General features: G+C 52.0%; 1 protein-coding gene across 2 annotated transcripts in view; it reads left to right on the forward strand.

Annotated features, from left to right (window-relative positions):
• SLC23A2 (solute carrier family 23 member 2) overlaps positions 1–19,947 on the forward strand; it is a gene marked incomplete at both ends in the record, with an annotated part of 43,161 nt that overhangs the window by 1,571 nt on the left and 21,643 nt on the right. The window contains 3 exons of one of the 2 annotated variants that reach the window (XM_080716168.1): positions 9,780–9,878; positions 11,220–11,336; positions 14,057–14,214. In XM_080716168.1, the coding sequence (XP_080572294.1) occupies positions 9,780–9,878; positions 11,220–11,336; positions 14,057–14,214 (374 nt within the window). The remainder of the gene's footprint in view (positions 1–9,779; positions 9,879–11,219; positions 11,337–14,056; positions 14,215–19,947) is intronic. The other variant, XM_080716169.1, reaches the window with a different exon arrangement.

The following is a 19,947-nucleotide window of genomic DNA, read 5'->3' on the forward strand; positions in this document are numbered from 1 at the left end:
GGTGTTTGTCTCTGAAAACTGGAAATGTGGTTAATGGCAAAAACACCAGACTTGGGCATGGCGGCCCACACCTGTACTCCCAGTAATTGGGAGGCTGAGACAGGAAGATCACAGGTTCCAAGCCAGCCTCAGCAACTTACTGAGCCCCTGCTTCTCAAATATAAAATAGGGCTGAAGGTGTAGCTTGGAGGTAGAATACCCCTGGGTTCAATCCCAGCACCACCAAAAACAAAACCAAAAAGCCCAGAACACCATCCCAGGATGGGTTCAAAATTTGCTTCACCCTGGCAATAAAAAGATACAAGTACTTTGATTGGCTACTGGCACTGCATTTAGTTTTTATCTTAGCCCGTAGAGAGGTGGGCTGCTGGTTTTATAACTGGTATCACTCTTGTTTACCTGTAATGTGAAAAAAAAAAATTTCTCTTTGTAGTACTGGGAAAGGAACCCAGAGGCATTCTACCGCTGAGCTATATCCCCCAACCCTATTTTTTATTCTTTATTTTGAAACAGGGTTTCACTAAGTTGTGGAGGGCCTCACTAAGTAGCTGAGGCTGGCCACAAACCTGCGATCCTCCTGTCTCAGCCTCCCAAGTACTGGGATTACAAGCGTGCGCCACAACTGGCTAGGTGAAAATTCTGATCCTGGATCTTCTGTGATTTCAAGGCTGCAGGATGGCGCAGATTTCCTGGGGGAAGAGGCAGGGCGGCTCACTCTTCAGTCTGATGCTGGGTTCAGGCTGGACCAGCTCAGAGGAGTGCAGAGGGCTCCCGGGCTTCCTGTGCCCTTGAGACCAGCAGATTTGCACCCTGGCCGGCTCTGCTCTGCCCCCCTTGCTCTGCCATGGTCTAGACTAGCTTTAGGTTTCCCTGTCTTAGCATTGCAGTGGTGATGTTTATAGTCAGCACTTGAATTCACCGTGAAGGTGGGCGGTTTTCACCCCTGCCGCCTCACTTAGCTCGCTTTCAGAAGCCTCAAGCACGCAGTCTGTGGCTGGCGGCCTCGGTCTTCCAGCCTGCGCCTGTCCTGCCGCTGCGTCCCGTGATTTGGGCGTCTTCCTCTGGACGAGGCCGCCGGTGCTCACCAGTCTGTCTGTTTGGGTATAATCATCTGTTGATGTTGAATTATTTGCTGCAACGGTTATACTTGTAATTCCTACAATTTCGACTTGGTTCACTTCGACTTTTAATTCCTCATTTCTTGTACATGTGTGTATTTTTTTCTTTTTGGTATGTATTTATTTTAAAATATTTCTTCATTTGAATCATCAAGAGCACAAATGTACCTTTGTGTGGGGCAGGATTGTGGGTTGACCTCAACTATTTTAGGCAAGCACCCTACATTCTTAGCCCTATTTATTTATTTATTTATTTAGCGATACTGGGGATGGAACCCAGGGGCATTCCACCTTCGAGCTAAATCCCCAGCCCTATCCTTCTTTATTTTTTTTTATCTTGAAACAGGATCTCACTGAGTTGCAAAGGGCCTCATCAAGTAGCTGGGGTTGGCTGTGAACCTGTAATCCTCCTGTCTCAGCCTCCCAAATGCTGGGACCACAAGCATGCACCACCACACCTGGCTCTCTTTTATTTTATTTTTTTGTTTTTTTGGTGGTACTGGGGTTCCTGGAAGCCCTTCTCCCTCCGGGATACACTCTCACGGGCTACACTCCCAGACCTATTTTTTAACCTTTTCATTTGGAAACAGGGTCTCTTAAGCCAGCGAGGCTGGCTTTGAACCAGCGCGATCCTCCTGTCTCCGCTTCCCAAGCGCGGGGATCACAAGCGCGCGCCGCCACACCAGGCTTTATTTTTTAATTTTATTTTGAGACAGGTAAGTTGCCTTGGCTCTCCTCAGACATGTGATCTTCTTGCCTCAGCCTCCTGAGTAGCTGAGATTTCCCTAGCCCTATTTTAATTTTTTTATTTGGAAACAGGGCCTTACTGAGTTGCAGTGGGCCTCAGAAGTTGCACGAACCTGCGATCCTCCTATCTCCACCTCCTAAGTACTGGGATTAAAAGCACGGGCTACCGTGCCCGGCTTAAAGTATTTGTTTTAAAGTCTCTCTCCAATTGTTCTTTTTCTGGAGGCTTTGGGACTTTCTTTTCTCTCTCTGATCCTGTAGGCTTGCACTTCGTGTTCTGGATAAGTTCAGACCTGGATCTTACCGAGGAGACCCGGCCGCTCCTCAGGAGTAACACTCTGCCGTGAAGGGCTGGGGACCTGCCAGCCCCTGGTGCTGAGCGGTGGCCCAGCTCACCCCCGCCTCTGTGCAGGCCAGGGCAGGGTGCCCTGGGTGCACCGCCAGGCTAAGGGCTGCCAGGGCCTGAGCCCGGCGGGTCCCGGCACCAGCCACACTTACTGCTTCATGTCTTTGTATATCGGTCTGACTTTTGAGCTCGCCTCTTGGGTTTCCCCCTCCATTGCTGTTTTATTTTTTGAAGGTGTGGTCGGGAAGGCAGGGCTCTTCAAAGCATTGGTGTCCAGAGCCCTCTTTATTTTGCCTACCAAGCAAGGCAGGGTTGGGAATGCCACAGCCCAGCGTTAGATACAAGTGTCATGTCCTTGTGATGCTGATTCAGCACTGCAGCAGCTGTATTTTATCCCAGTCTCTTGCTATAAAAAGGATTTTTTTCCCCCCCCGGGTCTGGGGATGGAACCCAGGGGCATTCGACCTCCGAGCTACACCCCCTGCCCTACTTTTTATTCTTTATTTTGAAACCGGTCTCACTGAGTTGCAGAGGGCCTCACTATGTAGCTGAGGCTGTCTGCGAACCGAGATCCTCCAGGTCCCAGCCTCCCTAATGCTGGGATTACAAGCGTGTGCCACCACGCCCAGCTAAAAAGCATCTTTGAAAGGGGGATGAAAATCGTTTTTAAAGTTTTGCTGAACTGAACTGCAAAGAACCGTAAAAAAATTGGAGGCGTGAGACTAAGAGACGTGCCGGAGGAGGGAATGCAGGTTGGCCAGGGCAAGCGGGGTGACCCCGAAACGGGGCTGCCCGAGAGGGTGGGTCCCTTGGTGCCCAGGGAAATGGGAAGGAAAAGAAGGAAAGCTGGAGCACAAACGCCCCTCACCATCACCGAGTGCTGCGAGGGGAGGGTCCGCGCAGTGGCGTCTGGGGTCATTGAAGGTTTTGTTGTGGACAGATTTGTCCTAACCAGGTTAGGTTACCTGCACGTACAAATATGTAACAATGAACCCCACTATTACGTGTAATGATAATGCACCAGTAAAAAGTCATGCAGGCACCCCGGAGAAAGCATGTTGTAATAGGAACAGGAATGCCATACGGCCACATTTGATCTCTGAAATCGCTCCCACATTTGATCTCTGAAATCGCTCCCGAGGCTGAGCACACTGTCGCATTCCTGTAATCCTAGTTCTTGGGAAGCTGAAACAGGAGGATTGCAGGTTCGAGGTCAGCCTCTGCAAACTAGCAAGACCCTATAAAAAATAAAAAGTAAAACAATAAAAAATAAAAAGGGTTGAAGGTACAGCTCAGTGGTAGGTAGACCACTCCTTGGAGTGGGTTCAGTCCCCAGCACCCACTCCAACCCCTCAACAAAAAAGAAAAGAGAGAAAAAAGAATCTGATACCCAAACAAAAACTCAGATGGAAGGCTGTTTTAAATGACTTGCTTAGCCGGGCGTGGTGGTGCACGCTTGTAATCCCCGCGCTTGGGAGGCAGAGACAGGAGGATCACGCAGGTTCGAAGCTAGCCGCGCGCGCTGGCTTAGGAGACCCTGTTTCCAAATAAAAATGTAAAAATAGGTCTGGGAGTGTAGTCTGAAGATAGAAGGGCTTCCAGGAACCCCAGTACCACCACCAAAAAAAAAGACTTGCTTAGCCGGGCGTGGTGGCGCACGCTTGTAATCCCCGCGCTTGGGAGGCAGAGACAAGGAGGATCGCGCAGGTTCGAAGCCAGCCTCGCTAGCTTAAGAGACCCTGTTTCCAAATAAAATGTAAAATAGATATGGGAGTGTAGCCTGGAGGTAGAAGGGTTCCATCCCCAGTACCACCAAAAAAAAATATATATATATAATGATTTGCTTATAAGCAGTCCACGGTGGAGGCTTGGAATAGCATCAAGGTGGTCACCGCCTCTCTGGTTATGGAGCACCTGTCTCTTATTTAGTCCATAAGATAGAGATGCTAGTTCATAGGTTCCAACAGCCTCAGAGCTGTGGCTTTAGAAAAATCCTAGTGGTTTCATGAAAGATAAAATGTAATCCCCAAGCTTGGGAGGGCGGAGACAGGAGGATAGTGCAGGTTCAAAGCCAGCCACGCTGGTTTAAGAGACCCTTTTCTAAATAAAAAAGTATAAAAATAGGTCTGGGAGTGTAGCCCGAAGGTAGAAGGGTTTCCAGGAACCCCAGTATCACACACACACACACAAAATGTAGGAGTTTGCCCAATGCAAACATGTAATATATAATATGTAAGGTTTATATCTTTTTTTTTTTTTTTTTGGTGCTGAGGATTGGACTCAAGGTCATTTGACCTGAGCTACACCCTTAGCCCTGTTTTATTCTTTATTTTGAAACAGGGCCTCACTAAGTTGCAGAGGGCCTCAATAAATAGCTGAGGCTGGCCATGAATCCTCCTGTCTCAGCCTCTCAAGTACTGGGATTACAAGTGTGCGCCACAATGCCCAACATTTTCTATCATTTTGAGCAGTGTAAAGAAGGCAAAAAGAAAGCGGGGTTTGGTGGCATGCGCTTGCAAACCCAGTTCTTGGGAGCTTGAGACAGGAGGATTGCAGGTTCAAGGACATCCTCAGCTACAGTAGTGAGGCCTTCTGCAACTTAGACCTTGTTTCAAAATAAAGAGTAAGAAATAGGACTGGGGGTGTAGCTCGGAGATAAAATGCCCCTGGGTTCCATTCCCAGGACCACTTTAAAAAAAAAGTGTTTTTGGAGTCAGGTGTAGCGGTGCACACTTGTAATCTCAGTACTTGGGAGGCTGAGACAGGAGGGTCACAGATTCAAGGACAGTCTCAGCAACATAGCGAGCCTCTCAGCAGCCTTCTTGACCCTGTTTCAAATAAAAAACAAAAATAGACCGGCAGTGCAGCCCAGAGGGAGAATGCCCGGGTTCAGCCCTCAGCACCGCACACAGTGTTCTTAGGACTTTGACACCAGGGGCTGCGGGTTTTTCCTGTGCGTTCCTAAGTAGAGGGTTAGGAGCTGCAAGATTTTAAAGTGGAAGTCTCGGATGGTCTGTGAGAATAGCTGTCTTAGAGAATGTTCTTCTTTTGTAAGAATGTCGTATCTTGGGATTGACAGTGTGATTCTCGGAAGAGTCTTGAGCATGAAGAGAGACCATTCGTTGGAGCCAGTGCAGGAGCTGGTGTAAGTCTCTTTCTGTACATAGGAGTTAGACTACCGTATAGCAGCCACAATTTAGAGGAGTGAATACTCTTTGACAGGTCAAAATGGAACGACCAAGATGAATAGCTTTTTCTGTTAGAAAAAGGATTTTTGAAAATAAATATACCAATATATGCTGTGAATTGAGAACATCAAAAAGAAGGGCCGCAAATGAAAGCTTTAGGCTTGGCAGGGGAGTCTGAGTTTTAGGGGTGTGTGTGTGTTTTCTATTGGGGATGGAACCCCAGGGGCATTGTACCTCACAACTGCATGCCCAGCCCTGTTTTATTCTTTATTTTGAAACGGGGTCTCGCTAGGTTGCTTAGGGTCCCACTAAGTTGCTGAGGCTGGCCACAACGCTGTGATCCTCCTGTCTCAGCCTCCCGAGGACCGGGATCACAAGCAAGCACCACACTATACCCAGCTAGTTTTGATGTCATTCATTCATTCATTCATTCATTGTGGTGCTGGGGATTCAAGCCAGAGGCATTCTACCTCTAATTTATATCCCCAGACTGATTTTCTTATTTGAAAGCAGGGTCTTACTAAATTGCCAAGGCTGGCTTTGAACCTGCAACCCTCATGTCTCAGCCTCCCAAGTACTGCGATTACAAGCATGTGTGCCAACACACCCAGCTATTTTGATTTCCCCTTGCCCCCGGTACTAGGGCCTGAGCCCAGGGGCATTCTACCTCCAAGCTATACCCCTAGTCCTATTTCTAATTCTTTATTTTGAAACGGGGTCTCACTAAGTTGTGGAGGGCACATTAAGCAGCTGAGGCTGGCTATGAACCTGCAAACCTCCTGTCTCAGCCTCTCAAGTACTGGGATTACAAGGTGTTTAAGAACACCTGGCTTTGATGTTCTTAAAAATTAATGTTTCTGCTCTTCTTTTGAGGTTTTGCATGGATTTTTTTTTTGGGGGGGGTCTGGGGATGGAACTCAGGGGCAATCGACCTCCGAGCTATAGCCCCTGCCCTATTTTTTATTCTTTATCTTGAAACCGGGTCTCACTGAGTTGCAGAGGGCCTCACTAAGTAGCTGAGGCTGTCCGCGAACCGCGATCCTCCAGGTCTCAGCCTCCTGAATGCTGGGATTACAAGCGTATGCCACCACGCCGGGCCGCATGGATTCTTATATTACAGCTTACTTTAAATGTCTTAGCTCTTAAGGGGCTCGGCTGTACTTTGGAAAGTGAAGGGTCTTCACTACATTGCCTTTTTGGTTACTGTGATAGTCAGTGTGTAAAAGCCTGTTTCCCACAGGCTTGACAGCAGAATGTGTGGTCTTAGCTAATTTAGTAGGTGGGGAGAGTTGGTTTTAATTTGCATCTCATGAGGGAGACTGAACATGTGAGCAGAGGCGGAGCTGTTTATATTTCTTTTCTGTCTGCGAACCGCGATCCTCCCAAATGCTGGGATCACAAGTGTGCGTCGTCACGCCCGCCCGCTGTTTATAGCACCGTAGCTGCTCTCGTTAGGGAGATCGTCCTTTCCCCTCTGGGTTTCTGTTCCTTCCATATTCTGTGCAGGTCAGAGTTTGTTTGGTATCTGTAATATGCTCCTGTCCCCTGCAGGGCGCCCTCGGGACCCTCTAGAAACGCTGGAGGACAGGGTCCATGGGATGGAGTCTTAGGCTGTTTTCGGTTGCTCCTAACCCAGCACCACAGAGCCAGTACACTACAAAGGAGAGCTGTGTTTTGGCTGTAGTTGGGTCCAGGTTCCCCGGGGCGCGTCTGCTGATGGTCTTTATGCCTGCAGAGTTGGGAAGCCGGGCAGAGCATCACTTGAGGAGAGACAGCGCACTGGAAAGGTGGCCAGACAGGCTTTTATGGGGGCCACCCTGGAGAAAGCTCCAGGCTGGGACTGGGAAGGAAGGCACCTCTGGTTTCCCTCACAAGTGTGCTAGGAGCGGGGAGACACACCTGGGATCCTGAAGGTGCCAGGGCTCCAGGGGTCCCGGGGAAGTCCAAGGCAGGCGGCGCGGTCCGGAGGCCGGAGCCGGGCTTCTGGGAGGTCTCTGGAGTCCATGCTGCAGATGGTATGCTGACGTGCAGTTACCGGGAGCGTAACGGGGCCATGACATTTGAAGCAACACGCGTGGCGATGCTGCGGTTGGCCAGCTATAGAGTAGCTAGCGGTCGGTTAGAGCTATGAGCTGCATTTTTGGGGTGTAGCTTTAGGGTAGCTAATGGTATGTTAGATCTCTGAGCGGCATCTTTTGAGGTGTCATAACCGAGGATTGACAGGCTCTGGAGGCTTAGCGTTTGTGGTGTTAGACTCACATTGATTTATTTTTTTCATAGTAGTTAAGTTTGGAATCTCCGGATTCCAAGATATTGGAAGACAGGGAGAGATCTTTGTGTTCAAAAGAGGCTTAGAGTGCCGGGCGTAGTGGCGTACGCTTGTAATCCCCGCACTTGGGAGGCGGAGACAGGAGGATCGCACAGGCTTAAGAGACCCTGTTTCCAAATAAAAATATAAAAAAATAGGTCTGGGGGTGTAGCCTTCCAGGAACCCAGGAATAGGGCTTCCAGGAACCCCCCCAGTACCACACACACAAAAAGAGGCTTAGAGTACAGGTTGGGGAGACACCAGTCTTGGTTTTTTTTCTATAATCAAAACACATTGTAATTATAGATTTGAGGACCAGAAGAAATCGTCTTTGTGTGTGTCTGTTGGGAAGGGGGAGTTGAAGAATTGTGTGTGGGGAGCTTTTTTATCCAAACAACAGAAAGCAACAATTCGGGGAGCTTCTTTATTATTCCAGAAGTGACTGGTTTCGTGTAAAGAGTTTCACGAAGCTGCCAGATACATCACCACGGTGGGTGGATTATGTGGGATCCTGAACCCTTTGATTAAAGGTGTGAACATTTTTATAAAATGCTGACAGTTTTATAAAAACTTGAATTTCCCAAGGGGAGAGATGCCAAGATTTACCCATTATCTGTGTTGCTTTTAATAGAACAAAATGAAACCAGACTTCATTAACTTTAGAAAGCTTTCCAAGACATGTTTTATTTTCTGGTTAAAATAATATTCAGAGGGCCACAAATATGAAGCTTTAATAAGCAGTGTTTTTTTTTTTATCATTTTCCCTTAAAACAAACAAAACTTTGATGCTTTTTTTGGAAGAACTTATTTAATATTTGTTTTTACCCTCTTGGTGCTGGGGATCCAACCCAGGATCTACCACTGAGCTCCACTCCCAGCCTGACATTTGATTTTTGAAATTAAATTTCACATCCTTTTAAAAACAGCGACGTAGTGCTGGGCATGGTGGCTCACACTTGTAATTCCAGTACTTGAGAGGCTGAGACAGCAGGATTGCTGGTTCGTGGCCAACCTCAGCAACTTAGTGAGGCCCTGTGCAACTTAGGGAGACCATATTTTATTTATTTATTTATTTATTTATTTTGGAGACCATATTTTAAAATGAAAAATAAAACGGGGCTTCAGCTACTTACTGAGGCCCTCAGTAAGTAAAGAATGGAAAAATAGGGCAGAGGCTATAGCTTGGGGGTATTATGCCATTGGGTTCAATGCCTAGTAACGCAAAAAAATAAAAATCTTTAAAGTGGCACTAGATACTTTCTTTATGTTAAAGCCTCTTTTGTTTTCAACATTGCTGTTTCTTTTCCTCCTCCTTTTTTGTGGTACTAAGTATTGAAGCTGGTGGCACTCTATCTCTGAACTATACCCCCAGCTCTATTTTATTCTGAAACAGGTTCACTAAATTCCATAGGTTCTCACTAAGAGAGAGGCTTTCCTAGAACCTGTGATCCTCCTGTCTTAGCCCCCAAGTACTGGGGTTGCCAGCGTGCGCTGTCACACCAGGCTTACTTTGTGCTTCTTCAGGATAGGACTGGAACCATTTGGCTAAAGATGAAAACTGTAAGGTATTTTGCTACAGACTGCTGGACAGGGAACGATTGTGCCGCCCCCACTAGGGCAGGTGAAACGAGCCAGTCATTTGGGGGTCAGCAGGCCAAATTCCTCTAGCTAGCTGAGCACTTCTTCCAAGGCAGCCGCCAGGGGTCCCGCTGAGGAACCTGAACCCGAGGCCCCTGCTCAGCTGCAGCCTGGTCCCCACTCCGGCGCTGGCCCCTCAGCGAGCCCCTTGCTCCCGGAGGTGCCGGGGTCCTGTGGCCTGAGGTTTCCCTGGGAAGGTTTCTGTCTGCTCTCCTGGCCCATGCAGGCTCCAGCTGTGTGACGCAGCTGCTCCTCCATCAACACCTCACAGCTGTACCACGTGGCTAAGTCATCTCAGGCGACCAGAACGCGCTGCTGTGACGGGCGGAGACGCACAGTTGGGCACTCCGCCTGACTGAAGGCTTTTGGGGAAAACTGATTTCTCTACAACAGGTGGCGCTGAAGCAGCCTCTAACTGGAGCGTTTCTCCTCAGGTGGTGATCAACGGAGGGGCCACCTCCAGCGGCGAGCAGGACAACGAAGACACGGAGCTCATGGCCATCTACACCACGGAAAACGGCATCGCGGAGAAGGTACCTCCCTGCACACTGGGGCGCGGCCTCGGAGCCCTAATTTAAATCTCATCCACGAGCCCAGAGGTCCCCCAGGCACTGGGCGAGGGCCACGCCTGCCTTTGGGAAGGGCAAGGATTGGACAGCCCAGGCTGCTGGTTATGTCTGTCTGTCTGTCTGTCTGTCTGTCTGTCTGTCTGTCTGTCTGTCTCTCTCTCTCTCTCTCGCACACGCGCACACACACTTTACCTGCTCTTTCTACCAACTTTTCAAAAGATGTACACAATCCATTTTATCCCATTCAGCAATGCAAATTCACCAATATCCATAGCTGGAATGGAAGAAAATCTCCTCTCTGAAGGATCATGTTGGTTACATTTGGATTAGACCAAATGTCAGTTTACCCCAGACGTTTACCTTCAGCCCTGGAAGGTGATGTGGCACCCTCACTCCTTGTGTTGAGGGGATTGGCCTCCAAGTCCTGCTCTCCTCACGGGAACTCAGGCAAGCACACAGTTAGCGTCTTGCTGTGGACCAGATTCGCCGGGCAGAACCCTCATCAGTCTCAGTGTGGCCGTGGGCCAGGATGTCATCATCTTCAGCTTTACTGTGCAACATCTCCTGAATTTGCTTTCTGTGCTAGGTCATCAAAGATTTTTAAAAAGATCGTTTGCATGCGTAATTGGAGAAGCCAGAGGAGTTTGGTCTCTGTGGGGAGCTCAGGGTGGCCTGGGATCTTCCTCTGGGCTCAGATACTGAGTGGGCTCAGAATGGTGCCGGAGCTGACCAGCAGCGCCAGGCTGGACAGCCGGAAGTGCCTGGTCTTTGTAGGAATTTCGGCCTAAAAAGCAGGCATTTAACATCTTCGCTAATGGTGGAAGAAACGGTCACCTAAATTATGAATACAGTTTAGTACAAAACCTGAGCCGTGTGTGCTTTTTTGAATTTGGCTCTTTCCACCCAGCATTGTTCTGAGCGGCACCGTCTCGGTAGACTTTATCTCCGGGTACACAAACGCTGTCCTTCCGGGGTGGGTCGCAGAGGGCGGTGCCCTGGGTTTGGAAGTGCCTGACCTTTTACAACGCGTCTTTGGGAGTCTAAGGTTGTCACTTTACGGCCCCAGCCTGGGAGCGTCTCTGTCCACACAAGAGGACTGACCTGCAGGCTCCGGGAGAAGCTCTGAGCAAGCTGGGTGCTCTGGGGGAACGAGATGATACCAAGGACACAGAACCCCAAATTCTTGAGAACTGCATTTCAGGAGAATGGCGGCCGAGGAGCAAGTTACTTTTCAGCAGCAGTGGGCTGTGCTGAGCCAGCAATCGTAGCCTTCGCTGAGCACCACATTTCCCCTCTTGCCCACAGAGCTCTCTTGCAGAGACCCTGGACAGCACTGGCAGTCTGGATCCCCAGAGGTCGGACATGATTTACACTATAGAAGATGTTCCTCCCTGGTACCTGTGCATATTTCTGGGCTTGCAGGTAAGAGGGCTCCTTCAGGATGTGCGACCACCGGCAGATACTTGAATCATCTACCATCTGGAATTTTGAAAAATTCAACTTTGATTTTTTACTTATTGACGATTTCGTTAATAAATTTACTTATGATGAGTAGGAGCTGGGCATGGTGGCACATGCCTTTAATTCCAGCACTTGGGAGGACGAGAAAGGAGGATTGCAGGTTTAACGCCAGCCTCGGCCACTTAGCATATCTCTCAGCAACATAGCAAGATCCTGTTTTCAAATAAAAAGTAAAATAAGCTTGGGGGTGTGTAGCTCAGAGGTAAAATACCTCTGGATCGATTCCCAGCACCAAAAAAAAAAAAAAAAAAAAAGATGAATGGGGTTGGGCGTGATGGCCTATGCCTGTATTTAGGAGGCTGAGATAGGAGAATTGCAGGCGTGAGGCCCTCAGCAACTTAGACCTTGTTTTGAGGTTAAAAAAAAAAAGGGCTGGAGGTGTAGCTGAGAGGTATGCTTCTGGATTTAATCTCTAGTACCAAAAGAATAATAATAGCCTGGCGTGGTGGCCCACTCTTATAATCCCCACGCTTGGGAGGCTGAGACAGAATGGTCGCACAGGTTCGAAGCCAGCCTCAGCTACTTAGTGAGGCTCTCAGCAGCTTAGTGAGACCCTGTTTCCAAATAAAGTATAAAAGAGGTCTGGGAGTATAGCCTGAAGGTAGAAAAGCCCCTGGGTTCTACCCCCAGTACCACAAAAAAGAAAGAATGATAAATGGGGGAGTGTGTGTGTGTGTGTGTGTGTGTGTGTGTGTGTGTGTGTTAGTGTGTGTGTGTGACCAGGGATTGAACCCAGGAGCATTCTGCCTCCGAGCTACAACCCCAGCCCTATTTTTTATTTATTGTGAAACAGGGTTTCCACTGAGTTGCAGAGGGCCTCCCTGTGTCACTGAGGTTACCCTCAAACCTTTAATTTCCCTGGGTCTCAGCCTCCCAAGCACTGGGATTACAAGCGTGCGCCACCACACCCGGCTGCGAATGGGAAATTTTAGCACCAGTTATATAATAGCAGGAAGAAAAGAAAGGAAAACGTTCAGGGCATAAGCAAAAGAAATGACATGAATGAAAGGGGGAAAAAAGTAGACGTGGGAAAGAAGGAAGACTGGAGGCAGGTGGAGAGCGACGTGGTGGAGAAAGAGGGTGTGCCTTCATGGCCATCCCTGTTGCCATTAACCAGCCCACAGCAGGGCTGGCGGTGCCAGGAAAGGCCGGGGCAGGACTGAAGGTCTTGGCCTTGGAGGGCCCGCTCCATCTGCTGCAGCTCGGGGGGGACAGCAGGAGTGGCCCGGACCCTCCCCGGCACCTTTGCCCACTGCAGGATTAAGTGGCTCTGTGGAGAGCGGGCACCTCCAGGGCTCTTTCTGCCCCCGCACCTCCTGGCCTGGGGCTCGGCTGTTGGGCTTCGGTCCCTCTCCAGGGTCTGAGTTTTCATCCTTCGTTCTCAAGTTTATGTGACCAAGTCCACTAGGGTGTCGCAGACGCTGCACAGGTCAGGATCTGTGCCCAGACACGCCTGTTCATACGCAGGTGGGGCTGAGCCTGTGCTGTTTGGATCCAGCCCCGTCCCCCAAGTTCAGGAGTCAGAGCTCATGGCAGCCTGGAAGGAAGGTGCCTGGCGAAGGAGGAGCCTGGACCAAGGGAGCCAGGAGTCCTCTCAGCGAATACCTAGCCTTGGGCCAAGTGTCTGGACTGGGCGCAGGACGCAAGCTCTCAGAAATCTTTCTAATATACACGTTTCTACAAGAAGTCTCCCTAGTCAGCTAGGAGTGCCCGCCGTGTCCCTTGATCATCCCCAGCACACAGATGTGGGAGCACTCTGAGACACTCCAGTCCCGCCCAAGCAGCTGCCCTTTCTGATGGCCTCAGGGCTGCCTGAGGCAGTGCGAGTTGGCAAACTGGGAAGTGGGAGCTTATCTGCAGATGGGGGTGTGAAGCAGCCAGCCAGGGTAGGGGAAGCGAGCTGCCAGTGCTGGGTCCACGCGACCAGGGCTACGAGGGGCAGGGAGGGTCCCCAAAGGAAGCTCGTGTGTGGGGCTGGGTTCCTTCTGGAAGGTTCTGGAGCAGGGAGGGTCCCCAGAGGAAGCTCGTGTGTGGGGCTGGGTTCCTTCTGGAAGGTTCTGGAAGGTTCCACTGTGCCCTTAACCCTACCCGACTGAACAGATACAGTCTGTGTTTGCTGGACGATGCCAGAGCACAGAAAGAGAAACACCCGTGCAGGGAAGCCTGTGTGGCTTTAATCCCCCGACCTGGAGGGGTTCACACAAACAATAAAAACAGGTTAATTGTCTTAGGCATGCAAATATAAAGTACTAGAATATAGCATGACTAGGGTTTGTTACAAGAGTGGTTCGCCATGCCAGTTAACAGATGAGAGGAGGATGGTCCCATGGTTTTAGTAAATGATACCAAAAAAAGTGTTTTGAGAAAAAACACTTAGTAAGGAACGTGTAAGTTTGTGCTCTGCCCTTTTGCTGGCCTGGGTTCACAAGGGCAGCAGCCGCGCTCTACGTGGGTAATAGGACAAGAAAAGAACGGGAAGAAGATGGGGCTTGGCACTGAAGAATGTGCAGCCTGAGGGGCGGGAAATTCTCCGTGAGAACTGTTTTGAGACCTTCTCGGGGAGCAGGGCCAGGGTCCGCCTGGAAAGGCCCGGCGGGCTCACTTCCCTGCTCTCTCCCCAGCACTACCTGACCTGCTTCAGCGGCACGATCGCGGTGCCCTTCCTGTTGGCCGACGCCATGTGTGTGGGGCACGACCAGTGGGCCACCAGCCAGCTCATCGGGACCATTTTCTTCTGTGTGGGCATCACCACTCTGCTGCAGACCACCTTTGGATGCAGGTAAGATGGTGCCACTGGAGTGGGCGGCCAGGGAGGCGCCGCGCCCCAGGGCTGCTCGGAAGGGCCAGGAAGGGCCAGGGGGAGCAGCTGGGAAGTGTGTAGTGGCTGCGGCCCGGCCCGCCCTGCAGGTTTCACGCCATGGTTCTTCTCTTGGTGAAGGGCACACCCCCTCCCAGTCGTACAAGCTGTTTCTCAGCCTTTCTCCTTCGACTCCTAGCTGGCGAGTCACCGTTTGTCTTCAGCTCCGTCCTACAACGTAGACTGAGTGTCCAGCCCCGTCGGCCTCCCTGCCTCCGGGGCTCCGCTCTGACTCACCGTGCGGGGCATTGGGGCCCTGGGCCATCTCTCTACCAGCTGCATCTTTCGCGCCTGGCCTTCGTGCCTGGCCAGGCTGCTCCTCCTTGTTAAAGCCGAGGATGCCTGGTGTCCCGCGTGGCCCTTGTCCCCTCTGCTCCCAGCCCCCAGCGTGCCCTGCAGCCTCCCCTCCCGCTCTGCTCCCCGCCCGCTGCCTGTGCATCCTCCGACCTGGCTCGCCTTCCCTCCTGCGAGGCAGGCGCCGCCGGAGCCCCAGCCGTCCTCTGGATTCCGTCGTGCACCCCGTGTTCATTCTTCTACGGTTGCTTTTATTTCAAACTTGCCCTTTTTTGTTTTTATGTCTTTTTTCTTCGCTGGCTCGCGCACCTTCCCTGACGTCAGGGCTCTGGCCTGTTGACCTTGGCATCCCAGGGCCCAGCTCAAAGGAGCGAGCTGGAAGGGCGGTGGAAGCGGGCCTCCCTCCTGCAGGCGCGTCTTTCGTCTTTCCCTCCCTGCTCTTCAGAGCGGCCGCTCGCTCTCCTGGGCTCTGCTGGGCGTGTGGGCACCTGCGCTGGCAGGACTGTCCCCAGAGCGAGCTGCTGGTTTTGTCTCTTGCTGGCAGGCAGTCTGAGTAGGACTCAGCTGTCCCTGCTGGGGGTGGCAGCCTAGGGACACAGATAGAAGGGCCTTGGGAGTCATGGTGCACGTGTCTGCCCACGCGACGCAGGGCAGCATGCGCCCTTGCGTCCTCGCCACCGTGGCCCGCGCCTGGTTGTGCACCAGGAGGCGGCGTCTTGCCCAGTGCGTGGCTGCGGGCGGGTAGGGGCACTGTGGCGCCCGGCGTGGTGCTGGGCTGGGGCCTGAGATTTCTGAGCTTTTGGGGTACAGGTGGTAGCCATCTCTTACTCTGGCTCCTCTCTAAGGATGCCTGGTGACTGGTCTATAAAGCTGTGGGTGACCTGTGGTGGCAGCGGAGGCGGCAGTGGGGTGTCGTGAGATACTTGACCGTAGCGCTGCCCATCAGGGGGCTGTGACGTCGTCAGCCGGGAGCTAGCGGCAGAGATGGGTCCTGAATACTGGGGCCCGGGAGGGCAGGGAGCCTTTTCCATATGGCAGCAGGCACAGAGGCGGGAAGTCAAGTCCTGGTGGGCGTCCCCTGAGCAGACACAGGCTGGGGCTTGGTGTCATGGGCTGTGGCTTCCTCAGCAGGGGCCACCTACTGGACGGTGCCCTGAGGGCCGTAGGTGACAGAGCAAGTTAGCCAGCCCTCCTCAGGCCCGGGCAGGCCCCTCTCCGTTCTGTGCTTGGAAAAGGAGAGGAAACCCTGCTCCCGGTGCGCTGGGGGTGGGTTTTGCCAGGACTACAGTGATCTGCTGGGTCTGTAGATCGTTGTGAGCTTCCTAAGACACTCTGGGAAGTTACAGGGCATAACTATGACGAATATCTTTGGAGTTCTGCTAGTTGCTGATACTGTAGAACCTCGCCCTGGGCTAGAGTTATCACTTTAGCAGGCTGTGTACTTATTTCCTGCTCAAGACACAATCAGATAAGATAGAGGTGGAGCGGCTGGGGAGGCAGGTGGAGCCAGGGGCTTGTTCCCGGTGTCGCCCCAGCACTGTGATGGACTGTGAGGTTGGGTTTGTCATTTTTTTCACTCAGTTCTTCAGGCTCAGAGCAGCAGAAAGATTTTGTTTGCCCCAAGGTAAGAGTCCCCGTCTTCCATCTTGCCGGGTTTGGGGAGCCCGTCCACGTGTGAGCCCGCTGGGTCTAGGGTCCTTCAGGATCTTACCTGTGGGGCCTTTGAGCTCATGGCTGCTGAGGTGATGGGGAGATTGGAGGCCTGCGGTGATTGGGCTGGGGACTGGGGTCCCGCAGCCCCTTTCTCTATATGCGTATTTGAGTGGGGTTTTGTTTTGAACCATTTGGAAATAGAGAGGTGCTCTTCTGGGAGTGAGGGTCTCCCGGTGAGCAGGAGACAGATCATCTGGAAAAATGGGCAGTGGTCCCACCATCCAGGGTGCAGTCCACACTCAATCCCCAGGGTCCCTGAAACATCTCTTCCCTCTGTTCCCTCTGCTCCCTGCCCGGGGCCAGCGGGCCATGCATGCTCCTGTTTGCAGTGGCTGTTTCATCTCTTAGCGATAGATACTTTGCCCACTTCCTTCCTACAGCACCCTCTTTTTAAAGAGGGCAGTCCGGTTGTCATCGAGGGTCCCGCGGTATGTGTTTGATTGTGTCCTCGTTCCACAGTTTCTCTCTTGTGTAAACTGGAAGACAGGGCCAGAGGCATTATGATTCAGGGTGAGCGTTTTTTGCCCAAATCACTACGAAGGTGATGTCACACCCTTTGTAGCCTGCATGTCAGGCAGGACCATAGTCGCAGGCGAATAAAACATTCACCACCTAGTTCACTAAGAAAGAATTTTAACTAGCACATTAAAATGATAGGCCCAGCGGGGCGTGGTGGCTCACGCCTGTAATCCCAGTACTTGGAGGCTGAGATGGAGGCTGAGACGAGGATCGCAGGTCTAGGGCCAGCCTCAGCAGCTTCTTGACCCTGGCCGACCTCACGCCCCAGCCGGCTGTGTTGGACTTCGGGCTGAGGTGGCCCCAGTCCTTTCTACCATTTGCCAGCTTCTCCCAAGTCTGATTTCTTAACAGCGTAAAACGTGAATAAAAAGTGAGCTTCGAACTGGAAGCGTGTGCGCCTGCCACGCTCGCCTGGGAGCTCCCGTTCTGAGCCCTTCAGCGGGAAGGAGGCAGCTAGGGGCAGGTGAGGCGGCGGGGGTGGGGGCACAGCCGGCATCCTGCCCGCTCGGCTGCAGCCTGGGCCCTCTGGGGCGGGCGCTGGCCCAGGGCCAGCACGAGCTTCCTCCGTGTGGCGGCTGAGGACTGGCCGGGTCCCTTGCTGGTCCCTTGCTGTCTGTGACGGAGTGATTTTGCTCTCTCTGTTTGCATCGCCCACGGGGGCCGCTTGCCTGCTCCTCCCTCTTTAGCCCTCCTCCTCGGCGCGGGAGTGTCTGCCTCAGTGCTGGAGGGAGGGACGCGCCTTCCTTTTTATTCCTCTTTCTTAAGGGTGTCAGCGCTGAGGTAGGATGCTCCTGGGTTCAATTCCCAGTATCTACACACACACACACACACACACACACACACACACACACACACACACCAGTCATGTGAGTGAGGCTGAGACAGGAAGATCACAGGTTCAAAGCCAGCCGCAGCAACTTAGCTAAGGCTCTCAGCAACCTGATGAGACCCAGTTTCCAAATAAGATATAAAATTGGACTGGGGTGTGTGGCTTGGAGGTAGCACCCCCCTGGGTTCAATCCCTAGTACCAACAATAAATAAAATATAAAGTAAAAAAAAATAGGACTGGGAGTGTAGTCCAGAGGTAGAATGCCCCTGGGTTCAATCCCCAGTACTGCAAAAAATACAATAAAAATAAATAAATAAGTAAATAATTGTATATCGATGATAAAATGAGAAGTCAGTGATTAGATCCCTTATGTTAGAATGTAAAGCTCGTGGGGATGGTGCCGTGCCTGCACAGTGCACCAGTCACCCTGCAGACTGCGCATTTATTAATTGCGGGAGGGAAAAAGTACTTTTCAAATGAGCGGCCTTAACCAAGCGCCCCACGCCCCGCCCCAGCAGGACAGCCTGCCGCGAGCATGCCTCTGGGCAGCGTGACACAGAGAAATTTAGAAATGCCAGATGTTAGATCACATTATCAAGGTAACACTTCCCTTGGGCATGTAGAAAAATACACATATTCTTGAGAGATGCCTGCTGGACTTTTTTGGGTGAAATATACTACGTGTGCAAAATACCGTCCATAGTTCAGCCGATAGATGAGAGGTACATAGATAACGTAACAGAAAGATGTTATCAATTAAGAAAAAGCTTTCACCGGGCATGGCGGCGCACACTTGTAATCCCAGTACTTGGGCGGCTGAGACGGGAAGATCACAGGTTCACAGCCAGCCTCAGCTAGTGAGGCTCTCAGCAACTTAGTGAGACTCTGGTTTCAAAATAAAAAATAGGGAGAGAGAGAGAGAAAGGTAGGTTTCCTTTGACCTTTTTTGTTCTGTTTTCCTTTAAAGGCACCCAAGACACCTGAGGACACACACTCCGGGTGGTTGGTTCGGGATGAGACTGTAGCCCCTCCAAGCCAAGCCGGCTCACATCCCAGAGGGGATTCTTTAGAAGTGTCACAGTCGATGTTCACGTGGCTGTGAACAGTTCTGTGCCAACTCTGGCTGCTCTTGGGCTGCTCAAGGAAGCCGGGCATGGAATCCTCTCTGCGCGGTGTGTTCTGTTTTGTCTTATTCCCTTTTTTTGACAGTTCTGGGCAGATCCATTTCACACCTTCACGGTATTTCCCACAGGACCGGTGGTCTTTTCAGCCTCTTGGGACCGTCCCGTGGTTGGGCTCTGTATCTGGGATAACCGTGGCATCCTCTACGTCTCCTCTCTCTCTCTCTCTCTCTGCCAAGTCTTTTCATCTTGACAGTCTCCTCACCCGACTTTGCAGTTAAAATCAACATATTAGGAAGGCTCAGCTACTCACTCGTCATCTAGCAGACCTTTGAAGAACACTCACAGACAGCGCCTTCAGTTCCCCGAGCGCTGGTGGGTCTGGGTGAGGGTGGGTGGCGGGCTCACCTCTCATCAGGGTGCCCCAGCCTGGAGGGCACCGGGCGGTCCACGCAGGCAGCACCTCAGCACGGACAGCGGCCTCACGGAGGGAGCTTTGGAGGCCAGGGTGTAGTGACCTGAGCCTGGCTGCCAGTCACCTGAGCCAGCGCCAGGCCGGGTGGGAGTCCACAGGGCAGGGACACCAGAGCCAGCCCTGACCAGGCGGCCATCTGTGTGGTCTGGCGAGGGGCGCCAGTCCCAGCCCTAGAGTGCCCCGCAGAGCCGGGCCTTCAGGGCACTGGCTGGTCTCTTCTTCCCCAGGGCTCCCCTGCAGGGAAGTCGGAGCCCTGGTCTGTGGCGTGGCTTGCGTTTGCACCTCTCTTCTCTCTGCCTGCAGCCTCATTCTTTAGGGCCTGCTCAAGACACAGCCCATGGCATCTCAGACCATCCACGTGGCCGCTCTGTGCGTGTGACTGGGATTAGTGTCCGCAACAGAGAGCCGTCAAGGCCGTGGGGAGTTTTCTGTGGAATTGTGCCTGTGTCAAGCAGATACCCAAGAAACGTTCACCGGGTGACAGAAAGATGAGTCCCTTCATCCGGTACGGGGTGGCCAGGCTCAGTGCACCTCAAAGTGATTCTGTGGCGACCTTCTAGATGCGTCGGGGAAGCTCCCGCTGAGTGTGTCCACGTGCTCTGCCGTGCCTGCCTCTAAGAAGGGCCGCAGGCCCCTGGCTTGAGCCGCCAGTCCCCAAGCCCCCCGAGCTCCGAGTGACCCTAGACGCACAGGCACGCCCAGC

Source organism: Muscardinus avellanarius (assembly GCF_963383645.1).
Source record: "Muscardinus avellanarius genome assembly, chromosome: 19".
Classification (NCBI taxonomy): domain Eukaryota; kingdom Metazoa; phylum Chordata; class Mammalia; order Rodentia; family Gliridae; genus Muscardinus; species Muscardinus avellanarius.